The 21,954-nt window shown below is 34.3% G+C and overlaps 1 protein-coding gene across 1 annotated transcript; it reads right to left on the bottom strand.

Moving 5' to 3' along the window:
- Positions 1 to 5,630: 5,630 nt before the first annotated feature.
- On the bottom strand, positions 5,631 to 9,591 carry LOC131607998 (sec14 cytosolic factor-like). The gene is made up of 6 exons (XM_058879944.1): positions 9,242 to 9,591; positions 6,586 to 6,844; positions 6,414 to 6,450; positions 6,210 to 6,315; positions 6,029 to 6,139; positions 5,631 to 5,941 (listed from the first exon to the last, which is right to left on the bottom strand). The coding sequence occupies exons 1-6, from the start codon at positions 9,401 to 9,403 to the stop codon at positions 5,825 to 5,827; spliced, it is 792 nt and encodes a 263-aa protein (XP_058735927.1). The 5' UTR covers positions 9,404 to 9,591; the 3' UTR covers positions 5,631 to 5,824.
- Positions 9,592 to 21,954: the final 12,363 nt, after the last annotated feature.

Here is a 21,954-nt window from a genome sequence, read left to right as displayed (position 1 = left end):
TCTCTAAATCGCAATCAAATTGAGCAGTATTCCGATGTTGTACAAAATTGTCTTTGGAGATGCATCTCCGTAACAACTTAATCTACATCTCCTGTAAACGTCACAAGAATTGTTTCGGAGATGCTCAGACAAATTTGACGATACATGACTATCTCCATAAAACTTAACCAACAACCCCTTAACTTAATCTACATACAAGATAGTAATTTTCTATATTTTACTTAGAGATGCCCAAATAAAAAAGATAGTAATTTTCCGTATTTTACTTAGAGATACTCAAATAAATTTGACGATACATGACTATTTTGTATAATTTGAATCACACTTTTGGAATAATCAAAATGGCATATATACGTTAATAAATTCATAGGACACAATAAAGTCAAATCCAGAGTATAAAATATATTGTATAACAGAAAATAATGTCAAAATAATATAAAGATTATAAACTACTGTGTATGACAGATTGCGCCTCCTGACAGATTGCGCCTCCTGTTTTTACGTTGTCTTATGTATTGCAGTGCATCCCCCATCATGACATCTATAACGCCCTTCACTGCAGAGCCATCCGAAAATAGTCTGTTGTCTATACCCGCTTGCCCAATCTCCACCATACGACGACACTTAGACAATACATCAACAACATGATCAGCCATAACATACTCATTATCTAGTATCTCCTGATGAGCTGACCTAGGTAGATCTTCCGAGGCCTCAGGTACTATATAAGGATGTGACACCCTGAAGAACCATCAGATGTAGTTGTATACAACACTCTAGTCACTATGCGTTGGGGGTACTCCATGCCTCATATGGTACCATATGAAAAAGATAATCATGAAAGATGGTATCTATATCCCGACATTGCTTTGGTAGAGGAGGAGACTGTGAAGGGTCTCTAGGAATAAGCTGCATGTAGCCAATCTTCCTCATAATGCGCTCAGGCAAATAAAGATACGTCAAACCTGAACCGCAAACCAACCAACCAAATTAGAAGGCAATGTCGTCCAATGGACACGTCTCACGGTGAAGGATATTCGTGTTGAATTGTATATCCTCTGTTAAAATGTGGTCAAGATACACTTTATATGGATGTGTTTCCTAGTTCCCTTAGAATGGGGCGAATGCCACAACACATGGCATATTCTTAGTGTAGGTCTGCAAATATGACCATCCAGATATGTGCAGAAAAGTGAGAGATCCAAGCCTGAAAATGGTAAGTTTACATAATTAGTAAAAGATGCAAAAATGGATGTATATTTGGAGTATTACGAAAATGACACAGTGATGGAGAAATATTATCGTCAGAAGTGTGATGCTGCTTGTAACTTGTTTTGTCTTCCACATACAACTTTCGCCTAACTTAGATTACAAGTATACTAAATAAGTTCCCCCCAATTGTACTAATGGACCCACTCGAAGTCATCAAAGTATAACAAATATACCACATCGATATATGTGGAACTCTTGTCCACGAAGATGGTTGTTCCAATCAAATACAACAGGTATGCTCTAAGAGCACTACTCTATGGTGCACAACCTACTGAGCATCACCAGTAGCTTGCACTGCATTAAGCATTTGATGTTTATACACCTTGTCCAGGTATCAAAACCTAACATGAGCCCCTCGAGTGGCTTCTAATTCTATCATGCCTTCCTATGGGACAACTCCAAGATAGTCTACCATCATATCAGTGCCTCATCTTTGTTGATCTCGCCTTGATCTAAGAATATCTCTCTGATCGGAAGATGCAGCAGGCACGTCACATCATCTAGTGTGATAGACATATCACCATGTGAGAGATGAAATGTTGACGTATTAGAGTGCCATCTCCCCATAAATGCGGACAACAAACCATGATTAAGAGTATGATAATTGATCCTGCTCAAATATATCATCTCGGATACCTGCAACACATCCATAAACCATAACTCATTAGGCACCTCCAGATTCTTAATCTCCCGACCATGGTTTTATGAGCTTTAATGCATCTTGCTATTGAAATAAAAATAAACCATTTTCAAACTTGTCTTGTCAAATTAAGATGAAGATATATTTTTCATTTAATTTTTATGGCTTACCTCTCAATTTTAGACATGTTTGGTAGTATGGTCCGAGTATAGAGGCAACAATGATAATTTAGATTGGCCTCCTCCAAACCCTTGCGGGGCCTCGGGTGCCTCTTGTGGGGAGTCGGGTGCCTCCGGTGTGTTAGTAGGTGAAACATGTCTTCTACGAGATGACGTAGCCGGAGATGCATGAGCCCTAGATGTCTACCGCTAGAAGTCAATGCTACGTCCTAGAATTCGATGCCTCCGCAATGACCGGGCTATAAGCAACGACCAAGCTAGAATCGATAGGTGCCTGGGAGGGTTGGGATCTTTCCCTCCGCACTGATGTATGATGCATAACTCTACGTGCCTCAATCTATATTTCCTATTAAACATAATCCCTAAAAAAAACACAACCATTAAAAAAATTAAACATATCTGATTATGCAAAAAATTAAAGACAGACAATTTCCGAAAATACATTTTGATTTTACGGAGATGCATCTCCATAAGGTTTTGCAACTAAACCATACGCCAATGGCGGACACATAAATAGACCTAACCTCCAAACTAATGCATTTATCAATAAAATAACATATCAAATACATTGTTAATATAAACGATCTATCTAAACTACCTATCTATTACATAACCTAACGCTCAATTTCTACTTATGTTGATGGAAAATGAATTTTTTTTATAAAAATGATTTTTTTTTATCAAATGTGACTGGAGTTTGATGTTGAATGAGATCTTTGATCGTTTTTATGTTGATGGAATAAGATTTGGAAATGTCTTGAATGATTTTGAGTGAATGTGAGTTGAGATATTTTTGGAGATGAGAGTTTGAGAGTTTGAGAGTATTATGAGAAATGAGAAATGAGAAAGGGTCTTGGCACTCTTTTGATTAAATATTATCCTATGATGCATCTCCGTACGTAAGAAAAGCAATCTAGATGTTTAAAGTTCACGAAGATGCATCTCCGTAATTTCTTTTAACAAAGCCTAAGGCTTGAATATGAAATATTTGTATTTTTGGTGCGTCCGGAGATGTATCTTTGGAATCTGAGGGTATTTTTAGTTTTTTCATAGGGTTGTTTACTGGTTATTTTGGTGAACAAAGATAATTTTGATTTTACGTAAGGGATTAAACTCGAAAATATCTTTGGATGAATTGTGCAAAAATTGCTGGTTTAAAGCACATTTGAAAAAGAATGTCGAAGTGAAAAAAAGAAAGGTAATTGCAGTAAATGAAACAATGAAAAATAAAAATAAAATTGAATTTATAAACGGAACGCAATTGCATGCATTGAGATTCCAATCACTCATTTCTCGCTTACCCTTGGATACTTTGAGTATTTAAAATTTGTGTAAAATTGCGGACCCCTAATCCGACAAACATGCATTACTTATATACTAGTTCTAACAATCGTAAGCAACAGTCGATTTGCTAAAGTTTGACACCTCTCCATTTCCATGCATTCTTTTCCTTTGACAAGTCTACAGGTGTTCTTCAACAACTGTTTGATCTTATACTTTTACATCTTAATTTGACAAAGGTTTGTAATTGTAGTAGTAGTAAAACTAAAAGTTTTCCAAATTTCAGTAAGTCCCAAAACTTGAAACTATCTCATCTTCGACTCATCCCTTGTTGATATTCTCATTTTGACCAAGGTTCCTAGCATCGCTCGACCAAACATAGCTTTTCAGATAATCTGTTTTAAACCTTATGATTGAAAATAACCTTTTTCGACTAGGATAAAACCAAGGTCGATTCATCACATGACTACAGGATTATAATTAATCCTCCCATTCGTCTTTGTGTCAAAAATATGAGGTAATAAGGTATGGTAGAAATCTACAGGGAGCCTTTAGCAATTCCCTTAAAGAAATTAGAAATTGTTTTGGGCTTTCCCAATGGACAAATAAGGTTGATCTAATTCAAGTGGTCCAATCAAGGAACCCTATAGAGAGAATATAAAACAAGTAGACTCTCATATGATGGTGTCATACCAAATTCGACCTACTTGCTCAATACTGGTCATCGGATCTAATTAGATGGTCATCTGCATTTCATGACTGGTCCAACGGGAGCGATTTTAATCGATGCATACACTATACACAAATATTCATTAATTCACTCTATTAAAGTTACACCTATATGACTTTATTGCCTTGAATGTTGGAGTGTTAACCTTGCATGTACACCTCACTCCACCACATCAAAGACCCGTATCACCGCACCAGAAGAACTCCTTCTCTTTACTTCCCCAAACTTTGGTTTCATATTCGATGTGGACATTGTATGTTGGTGTCGACTTTTGATTCTCACAATTTTCTATGAAAAATCACTGAATCCTACTAATGTTCCTCCGCAACCGTTTCACCATTTTCTGTCTCAATTATTAATTAACCTTTTCACAGACAATGGTATCGTCCAAGCAAGCTTCGATAACCATGCATCACAATGCCAACTCCGTAGGTGAAGTCGTTCCTCTAGTCCTTACTCCCGCAAAAGAGATTTCGCCTCCTCCTACACGGGGAAGTCAGTTTAGTCCTAATAATCACGCCAACTGTCTCATCTCCTCTGACTCCAATTCTCCCCCTGTCGGTTGAGGAACCTTTTCATATTTCTAACATCCACCTTAAGGCCAAACATCTAAACAACCTAAATTTTGCAAGTGGGAATTTTTGAGCTAGAGATGTTCCACAATATCTAACAACTCCAAGTCAATTTAGGGATGCAAGTAGCGAATGAACTGATCACCACCGTCATTTACAATTTGGTGCAACAACAAAACACACACCTCATAGAAGAAAAGGTTCTTACAAATAGAAGAGAATCAACATGTTGCTTCACCTTAAGGTCATTCACAACAAGAAGTATCGTCGTGAAACAATCTCAGAGCAAGACCTCATGTGGTTCGCGGTGACGCCGTCTCTCAACATCAAAGAATTTCGGGATCACCAAAACATTGTTTGTCTCGAACTCTTCACTCCTCTCCTCACGACTCGAGGGGCAGAGGCGATAGTTACACCCTGAAGGTCGGTGATCTCATAGATCTTCGTCCTGTTGTTCTTGAAATTTCCCTCAAACGCATTACCAATTATTTCTTTGTTTTGATACTTTTTGTATTATGTTTTATTGTAATTTTGGAGTTCCTCATTAAACCTCTCATCACACGCACAATATGTTTCACATGCATATAATGAAATGTTACTAAGTCAAAATTGTATGATTTAATTCAAAGCTTGGATGAATTGATCCAATTTTGAAAAGGACAATTTGAATTGATTCATAAGAAAATTGAATTGATTCATGGACGGTTTAAATTGATTCATGAGAAAAACTCCTTCTCCTTACATAATTGATCTTCTATTTCATACCAGAATAAAAATCAAGGAAAAGCAACAAAAATCACTCAATTATAATTGATATACTTCTAGATCAATTAACAACTAGTGTAGAAAGTAGAAATTAATCCGAAAAAGTAATGAAGTCGAGTATTGTATTCTCATCATCAATATATAAGATAAACATACCAAGTTATATTGCAAAGAAGAACTCCATGACTGACTGATTATCATTGTTTACTTTGGAAATAAATCAGTCTAATAGAACTCCAATGTTTTTATTTATACATTACAACATATTCAACCCAATAAATTACCTGAGTAAAAGGAAATAGTCCAAAAAACACACACAATTAAAATATTGAATTATTTGTTCTTATGGTATATCTCCTTAATTAATCAATGCTGAATAGTTTAATTAGCTATCCTGAATAGCGACTAATTGCAATTTTCCACCGTATATTTGAGGGAGTTGACTTTCGTCTATTTCTTCTACAAGTGTTGATTTCACCTTTTTATTTTCCACAAATTCTATCTGCAAAGAGATCCAATTCAATTTTAAAAATATTTTATTTTAAAATATATTCATTTTGATATAATTATAATTTAAAACATCAACCACCTTCTTCCTGGTTTTGTTGTCAATGAATGGATAAACTATTTTCCACACTTTCATAAAAATATATGGTGCATGCAGAATAAACAATTTCCCTAATCTTTCAGGGTAGTAATCCTGCATCCAAGAAATTAACAATCATAAGTTCTAAGTTTACACCATTTCACAAACACAAACTTATATATACCTGCAAAATGGAGAGCGCACTAATGTATCCACGAATATGACTATTTGAGTAACCCCATCCCTTGAGTTCTACTATACCAACAAATTTTTCTTGCCCTGGTGCCATTCTGATACATCAATAAATGACATATGTTACAACCCTTTCAAGATTCTATAGCTCAATTCAATCTTAAAAATTGAGTATAGTATTGGAATAAGGAATTACTTTGCACATAGTTTGCCAAAAATATAGACTACAAATCCTGCAACACAGAAATAGTCATACGAATGTCAGATACATTGATTCTGATTCAAAGAGTGTCAAAACAAAACAATTTTTTTTTAAAGATATTTGTCTGAATTTTCTGACACAAGTCATAAGGCTAAGAAAAACACACGTTTGAACTCATCTAAACCGTCTTTCTTCTGAAAATGTCTCGCACCGAAGACAACAAAAATAGGTCGGCCAATTTTGTCATGTCCTTGGACAAAAATCTTGTCATCTGCAATTTCATTAGGAACCTCTGATAGAGGTATGGAACCATTTGGAACAAATGAATGTTTCCATTTCAAATATTTGAGAAACATTGCTGAAGCCTTTTGCACATCTAAATCACGAGCACGTAGAAACCTTCTAATCATTAAATCATCTTCTTCCTGCAAATAATATAAAAATAAATTTCTCTTACTATGGAACCATTATTGCTTCTATTATGTCACACCAAATCTGTCATATAATTCAATATTAAATTTCACATGGTTGCAAAAGATTGGCGGTGTTAAATATGAACATTTAATAGCAAATACAATATTTAAGGGTGCACCCTTACCATTTTTTGTAAAACACTTCATCTTTTTTCCTTTTTAATTATATTATTTTATTAAAATTAATGATTTTTTCCTTTTTAATTATATTATTTTATTAAAATTAATGAGGGTAGGTTCATATTTAGAAGCATTATGTCATGGTTGGTAGGTCTTGTCATAGTAACATTTCCCTTAAATATAATGTGAGTTGCTTCACACTTGCAGACATTTTATTTGGGTGACATTTTGGATATTAATACTAATAAATGTTGAAGTTGAACCGACACCTAAGTAAAAAAATGGATTTGGAAGATACAATAATGAGATATAGTAAATTAATTTTTATACATAGACAATATAGGACATTTTTATGCCTATCTTATCAAATTTTCTTGTGTCTTTTTGAAGGACAAAGAGAAATATACATGTCAAAGAATCTCATATTAGATTTATAATTGGGGTAATCCTCATTTTAAAAGTTGATTTTGTAAAAAATAAATTAAATTCAACCACAATTATTAAGATAGTATCATGGTCTACTACCTAGTTTATGCTATAAGACAATTTACAATTTATTGAGATGTCCAATTTTAAACATGAAAGTCCAAAACATTTAAAAATATATAAGTAAGGCATCTAAAGTCTAAAAAATAAAACAAATTCAAATAAAGAAACCTAGTTGCAAGACAAAACAACAAACTAAATGACTGATTAAAAAAACAGATAGAAAACACAATCGTTACTAATTTAAATCGCAAAATATAGAGTATGTTTAAATTGACGGTGAATATAATTGATTATAGAAAAATTAAATTTTAAAATAATTGAGTTTAGTAAAATTAATTGATGTTTGAATTTATTTAAGTAAAAGTGAGTTGAACAATAAATTACGGTATAAAAATATACCCAGAATTAATTCTGAGTGTAAAAGTGCATCACTAAAATTAATTCGGAGTCTTCTAAAAATCAATTCAAATATACTATTAATTAGATAATCTCTCCGTCCCATGTTATAAATAAACTTTACTTTTTAGATTTATTGAATAATTAATATATCTAATCTATATATAAAATAAATATATTAATTATTTAATAAATTAAAAAATAAATTTTATTTATAATATAAAAAAGAGTAATAGTATTTTACTTGGCCTAGCAAATAAGAAAACTAATAATAATTATAATAGTTTTAAATTTAATGGTCACTGTACATTCTTAGCAATAAATTTTCTTGATGGCATTTGACGTTGTAACTTGTAAGTTAGTAGCTTCATAATGCAATAGCATTGTCATGCACAAAATCAAAGCCTCAACTACTAAAATCAGCCTAATAAATGAAACCAACAGGAAGTACTGTACTTACATACTGTACATATTTATCCGCGATAAAAGCAATCATATATATTAAGTGCCATTTTAATTTTCTTCAACTAATTTCTTCATCTACAATAAAAAAGATAAAGTTCAAGAAGAAGAAGAAAATTACTAAGCACGTTTTTAATTGATTTTTCATATTTTGATTTATTAATAAAATAAATAGTATATATATTTTAAAAGAACAAACTTGTTAATTGATTTTTAATATTTTAATTTATCAATAAAACAAATAATTATTATATTTAAAAAATTAATTATAAAATATATAATATGAAGATTAATAAGAAATATTACTTCATTTTTATCCTACTCAAGAATGACACATCAGTATCACATCATGAGAGAATAAAAAGTAATTATTATTATTGTTAAATTGAGATCAAAAGACTATATTTAAAATGAGAAATTAAAATTTTAAAAAAATTATAAAAAAGAATCAAAAGTGCATTTAAGTTATTTCTTGTTTTTTTTTTCTCATTTTCTTTATTAATTTTTCCTGTTTTCTTTTCACATATAGGCAAACTACTACGAGGTTTTGTTTGAATAAGTAAAAGATGAATATTCAACTTAATATTGACTATTATTAGTAAACTATCAAGAGGATTGAATTCCACGTTCCACCACTTAATATTCAACTTATGACATTTGAGTATTAATAATATATATATTAAAACACAAATCATGCATTTTCTCAACATCAAAAAAATAGACAAATAATAATAATAATAATAATAATAATAATAATAATAATAACAAATTTTATGTTTTTTTGTGAAGATTAATTTAAATACTAACAACTTTATTGTTGTGAAATACAATGAAACATGTGGTAAGGAAAAAGAAAGTAAGTAGGAAGAGGTTAGTTAGTACCTTGGAAGATGGATCATGTGTTTCAACAAAGTCTCTCACAAGACGAATTTTGTTTAGTTCAGTTTCAGTGACAACATCAATTGCATCCACTCTTGTATGTGCTTCTGATTCTTTGTTACAATCTTGTAATTCTGATCCCTGCATGTTCAGTACTGTTTCCATTCTCAATTAATTAAGCACCGAAAAAACTCTTATTATTGAGAAGTTTCCGTTTTTGTTCTTGAAAGTATTCTAGCTGAATTGCGTATATGTAAGCAAAGAAAGTTATGATGCAAATTAAATGCTTCTACCGGTACTATGACAGTGAAGGCCCCAAATGTGATAATGTTTGTTGAACTACTTGATTTGATATAAGTGTCTGTCATAAGACAACTCTGGAATTACCACAAAGTAGTAAAATGGACTATATATATTATTGAGGGATCCTTCTATTTTTATGCTAGTAGAATATTCAATAAGGGCTTTTTGGTCATTATAGTTGAATTATGGACATGTATGGCCGTGTGAACCAGTGGCGGTACTAGAAAGTATTTCTTGGAGGCTTGGTTATCTCCCATGTGCATTTTCAATATAGATGTAGAGTAGTAGATCTACACCTTTAATCTCACAATTAAAAAAACAAGTGATCTACATCCTCAAAACCATGAAGACAAAAGTATCAAACCAAATTGTGAATTCCTTCAATAAATCCTTGTCTAGCTAGCTTAATTTTAGTTGGTAATTTGATAAACAAAAATTTCCACCCAAAAATTAAAATTTTACTAGGAATTTTATTTTAGACTTCCACAAAGACAATAAATCCCTCTTTAAATCCGGTTGTAAAACCAGTTCCATATTAGACAACTCATGCATCCTCAAGTAATTAGATTTGACAGCAAAACCATTACCATCTCCCCCCAAACAAACACATCTGACACCCCTTGAATCGACTGTATTCCACACATAATCAATTGCAATTCTTTTGTCATTTTTGCATCTGCAGGAGGCAGCGACACACCCGACAATATTAGATGAAGGTCTCAGTTCCTTGTATTTTTGATCCAACCTTCACAATCAGAACCTTCAGGCCAGAATTTCCAGCATACAAGAAAAGTGATGGGAATTGCGAACATAAGGCTACTAGACCAATCCAACGATGATGCTAAAAGTCAATAGTTCTGTCGTCGTCAAGCTTGCAAGAAATAGCTAATGAGAACCACGACTCTTGATTAGCTTCCAAAACTTTCCCCACCAAACAAATATCTCTCCACCACAAGGACGAATTTGAATAGCAATGAGACGAAGAATCCCTCAACACTGCTTTAGCCGTATCTCCGTACATGCAAGAAAGTAAGTTAGACCAAACATATTTTTTTTCCGAGAGGATGTGTCATTTCCACTTGCTAAGAAGGCCAAATTAAACTTTCCACAATGTTTAACCCCAATGTCTCCTTCTTTCTTTGATAAGCACACATCGGACCAAATAACCCAATTTATTCTCATGATATCTTTCGAACTTCCCCATAAAAAAACTTTTTTTCAAACTTATAATCTCGTTAATAATGGCCTTTGGAGCCTTATAAAAAGATAAGAGAAAAAATGGAAATGTTTTCCAAAATCACATTCAAGAGAACCACCCTATCACTAATAGATAAACATATCAACTTAGGCTCTGTTTGGTAAGACATGTTTTCAAGCTTATAGCTTATGTCTTATAAGCTCATATGATAATTTAGACCTGTTTGGTAACGGTCTTTTTATCACGAGCTTATAGCTTATTTTACTAGCTTATACCTTATTTTCCAGACGCTATTTTAAATAGCGTTTTAGCTTATGTCTTATAGCTTATTACTTTTTCTTCCTTTTTTATCCTTATTATTTTAATTAAAATCCATTTTTAACCCTTATAATTTATTTTAATTTAAAATAAAATAATTATATATTAAATATTTTTTATGTCATTTTACATTTATAAGTTAATTGAACCGCTAATTTTACCAAACACTTCAATAAGCTTATAAATATCTTTTATGTCATTTTACATTAGAGTCTATTGGCCAATTACGATTATTAAAATATTAGCCAAGATTTGGTAACAAATTTCCAACCTCCCCCGATCGCAGTTACGGAGATCGAACGCAGTATATTTGACTTTTATTTTAAACACATTAAAAGTATCAATTATTGTGATGCATTGATTGTGCTAATTTTATTACAACGCATCAATTAATCTCTTTAAATATTCATTGTCATGCTAAAATTATAATTAAAATATATCATAAATGTCATTTTAATTATTAATATAATATTAATTTTCTTTTCTATCTTTTGTTTCAAATAAATAATGGATGGAATTCATTTGTACTATCTAAATTATTTAGGATGAAAATTACAAAAAAATATTATTATTATTAATAAAAAATAATTTAATCAATATTTTTTATTAAATTATTTATTATTTTTCTAATCCATTAGAAAAAGTCTTATACAAGACTAAATATAAATGAGAAATAAAATTGTAATCACTATAACATAATAGATAATATATGAAAAAAATGATAGAACAAAAGATTTAAATAGATAATATATAAGGAAAAAAATGTTAGAACAAAAGATTTAATTTTATTCTGCCAACCAGAATACTTTTATAAGGATTATTTCACAAAATCAGGATTGTGTAATCTGTCGTAATAATGACATCTTGCATGATAACTTGAAGAGCATATAACAGTAGAGCAGAGGAAGCCTTGAAGGTACTCTGGGAAACGGAAAATCCATTAAAATGAAAGTTTTTTGGTTGGAGATCGTTCCACGGTAGACTTTCGACAAATAAGAGTATGAAAAAAAATCAAATGTTGTAAATGCCACTTACCTATCACAAGTTCAAAAATAAGTCTTTTAATAAAAATAATCAAATATAATTTTATATTTTTATTGTACAATTAGAAAAATTAATTTTACTAACTAAATTTAACCCGAAATCAGCTATAACTAACTCCAATCCTAATAATCAACATTCGAACCTTCAAGCATCTGAAAATCTCAATTATCATCAATGCATCATTGGTTCACTGAGTTTATTTCTCAGTTCTTCTACAACAACAACAATGCTTCAATCGTCTTTGCGATATCTCCATCTTCATCCTTAACCTCACGATACGCTGATCACCACCATATTGTCATATTTTATAATAGAGGAAAATGCAAAACCACATACAAATCCAGTCAAGGAATGTTTTCTCCCTCAATTTCGAAACGGATTCAGGTGGATACACGTGAGTACGGATTTTATTCCATAACATATTGTCATACCCCAAAATTTGCCCACCATATTTTGGCTCACATAACTTTCAACTGCTCAAGACTATACAAGATTTGGGCACACTTACCTGTCTCCTAAGCAACAAGCCTCAACTAGGGTTTTGCTTCTCTCCAAGTAAAATCAACTTCTGATACTTCAAGTGGACTTCATGGCCTCTCATATGCCTCATAGTATCCTCATGCCAAGTTTCAAGCTCTGATTCACAAGATTGCTCATTCAAAAGCTCAAAAAGTTGACAGTCGACTAGTTTGACCCAAAAGTCAACTATGGTCAAATCACAGTCAAAACTCCTGATTTTTGGTTAACATCAATATTTTGAAGTCACATTCATCATTTGATCAAGAATTGATCATGATTCATCAAGGAAAGCTCATAAATCAACAAAAGTTCAAGCTTCTAAATTAGGGTTTCTAGGAGAAATTCAACCCAACTTTGACTGATCATAACTTCCACATGGAACATCAGAAACTTCCCAACCAAAGCCTATTTTGAAGGAAATTGAATTCTATACAACTTTGTCTCTCTAAAGCCAAGGCCAAAAATACTTCATTCGGAAGATATGAGCCAAAACATTACAGGTTCTTCTAAAAGCTCGCAAAAATCTGTTTTCTGTCAGGAGCCATATCTCCAAGATAAAATCCTCAAATTCAAAAATGGTTTCAAAGTGGCTTGTAGAGGACATATTGAGCTTTCCAAAAAGTCCTAGAACATCTTCATAGGATAAATATTGAGAGAGTTACGATTGGTAGAAGTTGGCTAAAAATGGAGGAAATGCACAAAATGCAAAGTGACGAATTTTGATGATTTGAACTATTAGGCTTAGTTTTTGGATCTTAAACATATCTATGGGCTAATTCAAGACCTCTAAATAAATTATCTTATTTTTATGGCTTTTATTTATATTTATGTGAATCTTCATTCATTTAAATGTTAAATAAAATAAATAAAATATAAGATGAATAGATTTAGATCAAAGGATTTATTTTCCAATCATATCAAGTGACCAAATCATCAAATATTGATTTAAAATTCGTGCAAGGGATGATTGGTACAAGATTGGATTCAAAAATCCAAATTTAGAAAGTTTCCATGAAATTTCCAATCAATTTCCAATCTCTCTCAAGGATTGATTTATTGCCATTCTTGTTGACCTAATTTGATCCCTCTAAAAATACTTCCCCGCAAGTTTCAAGCAAAGCCAAGCAATTATTCATCATCCTTAGGCTTCCAGGAACGCATTCCAATTACTCTTGAAGTCCATAGCATCTTGTATCATCATCTCCAAGTGCCACCGTTTTGTTAAGGTTTTAAAGTTTCAAACTCTTAATTCGGGGCATTTAAGTTGATTTTATTCATGTGTTTACATTCATAATCATGTTTAGAGTCCTTTGTATCCTTCATTTATGAGCTTTGTCGCAGGAACAAAGAATTGCCATTTTTAGGGCAAGGAAGAACTCGTTCCTTGTATGGCATGATACAGAATGTTTCAGAACCAACCAGTGCCACCAACGAGTTCGCAACACCTTATTTAGTGGATATGGGAAGCCATGGTTTTTATCTAACGTGCCTTTCTGAGTTTTCTTGTTTTCTAGAATTTTGCTAGGAAAATCGCAAGTGAAATCGCAGCAAAAAAGCCAAGTAAATTCGCAGCAAATTCTTTGAGGAAGAAGATGAATAGTATGGGAGACCTGATCAAGTAAATTCGCAGCAAATTCTTTCAAGGGTTGTTTGTTTGTTTGATTTATATTTCAAGGGTTGTTTGATTTATATCTCTAGATACCTTAGGTATATGGCATGAGACCAAGGAGACTGTAGGGCATATACTGCTACGGTTGATATGGTAGCCATCGTTAGTGTGACACTTTGGTTTGTCCTGATGTTCCTTGGGATCCGACTTGAGGAAACATTTGGTTGCTGCGTGGTGTCATTAAGCACTAATTTGCCTCTAGAACACTAGTTGAACTTGACTTTGGCCTATTAGAAAGTAGCGAGGTGGTTGGCTTTGGTTCCGACCGAAGTTGGTTGATACTCGAAGCTACACTCATATGGGCTGGACTTTCAGGATGTTTTCGGTCGGAAAATTCGATTGCTGAACTAAAATAATGCCTTCGAGAAAGGTCAATGATATGAGTTCCCTAGAACCCGATCTTTATCTAGGACAGGTTAAACCAACTAAACTTCAGTGGGGAGGGTACTTACCTACAGACTTCATACAAGTCTTTAAACCTAAGGACACTTGTGTGACTTGCTTGTGTGTGATACTAACCTTTTGATTTCCTTGCAGGTTTTGTCGTAGGACTTATTTGTCCTTACTATCTTACACTTTTCCTGATGCATTGCATTCGCATGACATCATGACATCATAACATAGCATGTTAACTAACCCTTTCAAGGATCTTTGGAATTTAGGGCGCACAATTGCATGTGCCATTATCAAGGACTTAATCCATATCAAGGGGTAAAAGGATTTACTTTCCTCTGGCCATTTGTCTTCCAAATCAGAGACAATGTACCTATCAAGGGGCAAGAGGATTTATTTTCCTCTAGCCACATGCTTTCAAACTCAGGAACAAGTATCCCGAATCAGAGGCTATGACCCACTCGATATGGTGAGCTTGATTCCCATAGAAGAACATCCAAGAATCAGAGTTCTTCAAACGAAGATGCGACAAAATCCATTTCTAATGTTGCTAACTAAATTCCTAAAAGATCCTTGAAAATATTGCATTTGCATTCATAACATCGCATCACAAGTTTCTACCACAGGTCTCTCATCCTCCCTCGCTGTTTATTTCAGCAAGAATGGATCTCGAGCAATCAGTCAAAAACCTTTAGGCTCAAAACGCGCAGTTCCAAGAGATGATCCTTAACTTGGCCGAGGGGCAAGAAGAATCGAAGGCACTGTTGATCAAGAAGGAGAAGGATCAGCATAGGCAGCAAGGTAGTCAAGATAATTAGAAATCCAAACCTAAGCGATCATTTACTCCATTGCACATGCCGATGTCTCAAGTTCTGCGACAACTGCTCAATCAGAACTTGATAACCCTATTGCCTCCATATTCAGTTCCTGCCAACCATGCTCCTGGGTACAAGTATAATGCAAGATGTGATTATCATTCGAATAGTCCTGGTCATGATACTGAAGATTGTGGACCATTGAAGCATAGGATTCAAGATTTAATGGAAGACAAGATCATTGATTTCAACTCACCTGAGAAGCCTCATATAGCTAATGCTATGTACAACCAGAAGAGTCGTAATGAGCACAACCTATCTGTTGGGGCAGTTGCACAACAACGACACAAGCCTGACACGCCTAAGCATCAACTCACCCAGATTAACATGTCACTGGCTCAGGCATTACAACATCTGCTGAAGGCAAACTTGATTACTGTGAGGGATCCTCCGGTGAAACCCAACACTTCCTCTCCTCGATATAATTCTAATGCAAGGTGTGCATACCACTCCAATAGCCTTGGACATGCTACGAATGATTGTTGGCCGTTGAAGAACAAGATCCAAGATATGATCGATGCTGGTGAAATTGAGTTCAAACCTCCTAAGACTTCTATGGTGATCACCTCTCCCATGCCTAGTCATGACAAGACTGATTGATGTCTAGAAGGATGGACTCCTATATCATTTGTTTTACTTTCATTTGCAATTTCTTTTCTGTTTGTTTAAACATTTGAATTATGATAGACATTATCTGTTTTAATAATCATCATTAGTGCATTGCATATGTTTGTCTGGAATAATTTATGTCGCTATCACTCATTTAAACTGTGTCCTTACTTTGTTTATGTTTTGTGATATTCAACGCCTGCTAAGTTGTAAGCCTTTTGAGGGAGGATGACGAAAATGATACCGCAACCTCATACAGTATGCTTTCGAATAGACTATGCTTACGATGTACAGGCATTGTTTCAATTCCTAAACAGTGGAGATATAAGGATGTTAATCCCTCGTCAACCCCTTTGAGCCTAAGTAGAAGTTTTTTTCTTGTACAGATTAAAACCTTGATCATAACCTGGGGGCAGGGTAGTTACTCAGTTAACTCAATTATATCAGTCGTTGTTTAGTGATGGGTTCCCGCAACCGTTAAGCCAGGCAGTCAATATCCACCAAAAAGAAAAAGTCGTTAAGTCAAAACATATGAAGGAGACATATCAAAAATCGAAACATCCCGCTGACTGTAATCTCAAAATAAACAGTTCAGGCAAAAGTTAGGGATAACAAAGTCAAAAAAGGAGGTCGCTAAAAATCCTTGACAAAAGAAAATGCTACAAAAAAGGATGACTGCCTATCCAAATAAACTTCCAGTACTTTAACCATCATCAAATGTTGATGTTACGACTTCAAGCTCTGCTAGGATTTAAACGAAAAGTTAACTGAGCATAGGATCGAAGAACATCACGAAGATTGGGATGAGTACAAATAAACTTTGAGCCACTATCCTTTGTTTCTTAAACCGTGAACCAAGCCACGTTGCAACCCTTGAAAGTCCTAACTGAAGCATAGTTAGTTCGAAAGCATACTGTCACCAAAAAGGTATCCTGACTCCTTAAGGTTTGCTATAAATGTTGAGTTGATATCACATCCTTATCACGCTTTTACACCTTCTGTTTTAATGTTTATCAAAAAAACTCAAGACAGACATATGCATTGCATCTCATGGATTCATTATTAAACATCTTCTGCTACATAATTTCAAATGTTAGCATCAGGAAGAATTTGCACAGGGTACAACTAATGACTAAAGGTCATCTCGACAGACAATTACTTCAGAAGCAATATCTCCTATGCATGACTCAGTTGGTTAAAGAACCAATGAATACAAGGGGCATGACATAATTTGTCCAATCAATTTGGGGAAATTCTGTCAAGATTCCAATAATCTCTCAAGAATGCCAAACAATTAGGGGCATGCACCCAAGTGGGTCTGAAGCTGCTTCCCGATCAGTCAGGAGCATTTTCCTAAGTCTATGATTACTAGGGGCATGTCACCCATAGTACACATCTCATAAGGTCCTCACGAGGCGAATCTCTTCAAAATCCCTACTAGCTGGGGCAAAGCTATGCAAGGCATGTTTGACACTTCGACCAACACGCATTGGTGTGTCCCAATCAACACAAGCCTATGTGTGGCAATTACTATAATCATTGGGGGAAATGTTCAAGGCATCTACGCATTCCCACAGTGCCGGTTTCACAGGAGCATATCCCCACAGAGTAGTCCTCAAGAAGCTATCTTCGAATAATCTTTTCTCAAGATTCACCATCTCCATAAAGGTTGGCACTCACAATGAGCTGGGTCAGATTGAACATCGCAAATTCTATCCATCTCTCTTATCCCTAGTTAGGGTACATCAAGATCAATAATTCAAACTGCTCTCATCCCAAAGCAGAAGTTAAAGATCTCCAACTGAATATCTTCGAGCATGAAGCGAGAGTTCTTGGACTTGTACTCCGTATTCTCCGCAGCAGCCAGGTATTTATTTTCCCTGCCAGACGCTACTATGATCTTTCGTCTTCATTAACGACATTTTGCATTCATACATCATATATTTTCATTGCATATGCATAACATTATCATTCATTTTAAAAAAACATACAATACATGCATCATGACATTGCATAAAACTGACTTTGCCTTTCAGGTCGACCAATCGGTCAGACGAATATCATCAACAAATCAATCTCTATCAGATATACATTATGGAAAGCATATCCCTCTAGACATTTTGAAGACACCTACATCAGATATACATTCCGGAAGCTCGAACCCCGGACATTCTGAGAGTTCCAATCAGATGAACATTCTGGAAGCTTGACCCCCAGACTTCTGAAACATTCTTATCAGATATACATTCCAGAAGCTCGAACCCCGGACATTCTGAAAATTCCAATCAGATGAACATTCTGGAAGCTTGACCCCCAGACTTCTAAAACATTCTTATCAGATATACATTCCGGAAGCTCGAACCCCAGACATTTTGAAAATTCCAATCAGATGAACATTCTGGAAGCTTGACCCCCAGACTTCTAAAACATTCTTATCAGATATACATTCCAGAAGCTCAAACCCCGGATATTCTGAAAATTCCAATCAGATGAACATTCTGGAAGCTTGACCCCTAGACTTCTGAAACATTCTTATCAGATATACATTCCGGAAGCTCGAACCCCGGACATTCTGAAAATTCCAATCAGATGCACATTCTGGAAGCTTGACCCCCATATTTCTGAAACATTCTTATCAGATATACATTCCGGAAGCTCGAACCCCGGATATTCTGAAAATTCCAATCAGATGCACATTCTGGAAGCTTGACCCCCAGACTTCTGAAACATTCTTATTAGAAATACATTCCGGAAGCTCGAACCCCGGACATTCTAAAAATTCCAATCAGATGCATATTTTGAAAGCATCACTCTCTAGACTTCTGACAATTATCTCTTTTAGATAACATCTTTAAGCCCATCTCCAACAAGCACTTCTAAATACTTCAAGCTCGGATACGCTATAATGTACGACTCATTCTGACTTTCATATTATCAAAACCAGATGGCATATTCAAGCCCATCTCCGGCAAAAGTCCATATCTCAACAAGGGAAAATTTCTGGATATTCTAGTGTTCAATCCTCTTCCACCTTTAGATTCCGATTGGAACACAAGCCAATCTACATCTTCAAGTTCAAGAAAAGTGAACAAGGGCAGCTGTCATACCCCAAAATTTTCCCATCATATTTTGGCTCACATAACTTTCAACTGCTAAGACTATACAAGATTTGGGCACACTTACCTGTCTCCTAAGCAACAAGCCTCAACTAGGGTTTTGCTTCTCTCCAAGTAAAATCAACTTCTGATACTTCAAGTGGACTTCATGGCCTCTCATATGCCTCATAGTATCCTCATTCCAAGTTTCAAGATCTGATTCACAAGATTGCTCATTCAAAAGCTCAGAAAGTCAACAGTCGACTAGTTTGACCCAAAAGTCAACTATGGTCAAATCACAGTCAAAACTCCTGATTTCTTGTTACCATCAATATTTTGAAGTCACATTCATCATTTGATCAAGAATTGATCATGATTCATCAAGGAAAGCTCAGAAATCAACAAAAGTTCAAGCTTCTAAATTAGGGTTTCTAGGAGAAAGTCAACCCAACTTTGACTGATCATAACTTCCACATGGAACATCAGAAATTTACCAATCAAAGCCTATTTTGAAGGAAATTGAATTCTATACAACTTTGTCTCTCTAAGCCAAGGACAAAAATGCTTCATTTGGGAGATATGAGCCAAAACATTACAGGTTCTTCTAGAAGATCGCAAAAAGTTGTTTTCTATCAGGAGCCATATCTCCAAGATAAAATCCTCAAATGCAAAAAGGGTTTCAAAGTGGCTTGTAGATGACATATTGAGTTTTCCAAAAAGTCCTAGAACATCTTCATAGGATAAATATTGAGAGAGTTACGATTGGTAGAAGTTGGCTAAAAATGGAGGAAATGCACAAAATGCAAAGTGACGAATTTTGATGATTTGAACTATTGGGCTTAGTTTTTGGATCTTAAACATATCCACGGGCTAATTCAAGACCTCTAAATAAATTATCTTATTTTTATGGCTTTTATTTATATTTATGTGAATCTTCATTCATTTAAATGTTAAATAAAATAAATAAAATATAAGATGAATAGATTTAGATCAAAGGATTTATTTTCCAATCATATCAAGTGACCAAATAATCAAATACTGATTTAAAATTCGTGCAAGGGATGATTGGTACAAGATTGGATTCAAAAATCCAAATTTAGAAAGTTTCCATGAAATTTCCAATCATTTTCCAATCTCTCTCAAGGATTGATTTATTTCCATTCTTGTTGACCTAATTTGATCCCTCTATATAAAGAAAAGTCCCCTCAGTCTCAAGCACGTTTTTGGCAGCCAGGGCAAATAGGATTTAAAAGAGAAAAACTTCTCTCTTAACTAGGGCACAATTAAAAATGCTTCCCCGCAAGTTTCAAGCAAAGCCAAGCAATTATTCATCATCCTTAGGCTTCCAGGAACGCATTCCAATTACTCTTGAAGTCCATAGAATCTTGTATCATCATCTCCAAGTGCAACCGTGTTGTTAAGGTTTTAAAGTTTCAAACTCTTAATTCGTGGCATTTAATTTGATTTTATTCATGTGTTTACATTCATAATCATGTTTAGAGTCCTGTGTATCCTTCGTTTATGAGCTTTGTCGCAGGAACAAAGAATTGCCATTTTTAGGGCAAGGAAGAACTCGTTCTTTGTATGGCATGATACAGAACATTTCAGAACCAACCAGTGCCACCAACGAGTTCGCAACACCTTATTTAATGGATCTGGGAAGCCATGGTTTTTATCTAACGTGCCTTTCTGAGTTTTCTTGTTTTTCAGAATTTTGCTAGGAAAATCGCAAGTGAAATCGCAGCAAAAAAGCCAAGTAAATTCGCAGCAAATTCTTTTAGGAAAAAGATGAATAGTATGGGAGACCATGGATCACGTGTGCCTTGCTGTGAATGGCTGGTCAATTTGTCAAACAAATCTTCTAGTCCTGATTGGTTGGTCGTGTCACTCTGGGTCCCACACGCATCTTTTTACATTAAACTTAATTTTTCCTTATTTTTAAGCTTGTTTCGTTTTACTAACAACAGGAGCGAATAGCAAGGATGGCTTGTGCAGGGATGTATGATATAAAGGGCGCAGGGTCGATCCTTGGCGCTGACATTTATATAGGGATGTAACGTGACTACGTAGGCTCACGGTACGTCCTCAATCACCAACCACTGGATCTCTACACGCCCAGATCCAAGGCTCCAGCATGCAAGACTACCATGCTCCTTCAAGATTCAACCCCACAGGATTCCAGCGTCCAGGTGTTTTTATTTATTTCTTTATTAGTTTTCTTAGTTTAATTCCCTTTTTTAATTTGTTTTAGCCACTAACCTTTTATTAACCACCAAATTAATTTAGGATTAGGATAATTAAGCAATTATTTCTTATTTTCCCCTTTTAATTAAGATTGGGCTTTGCTAATAAATTAATAATTAATTTAATTTAGGTTTTTTACAATAATTTTAATTTTAATTTAGATCAATTAACTTAGTTTTAGGTTTAACCAGTAATTAATTTTTCAGACTTAGGCTAATTTAATCAAATTAGGATTTTCAGGTTAATAATTTAATTTTAGGCTAATTAGGTTTATTTAATCAATTGACTTTCCCTTTCCATTTTACTTTAGTGCAGTTAGGCTCAGTAATTACTGATAGGTGTTGCCCATTAAGTGTAGGCTAGTTTTTTAGCCTTAAGGTTTTTTAACCCTGATTTTTCTAAAATTGTATTTTATTCACGATTTCTCTCCTCATCCCATGCTCTGTGTA

This window comes from Vicia villosa, linkage group LG5 (genome assembly GCF_029867415.1).
Source record: "Vicia villosa cultivar HV-30 ecotype Madison, WI linkage group LG5, Vvil1.0, whole genome shotgun sequence".
Lineage (NCBI taxonomy): Eukaryota > Viridiplantae > Streptophyta > Magnoliopsida > Fabales > Fabaceae > Vicia > Vicia villosa.
Note: the sequence above shows the minus strand (reverse complement) of the source record. Positions and strands in the feature narration are given on the sequence as shown.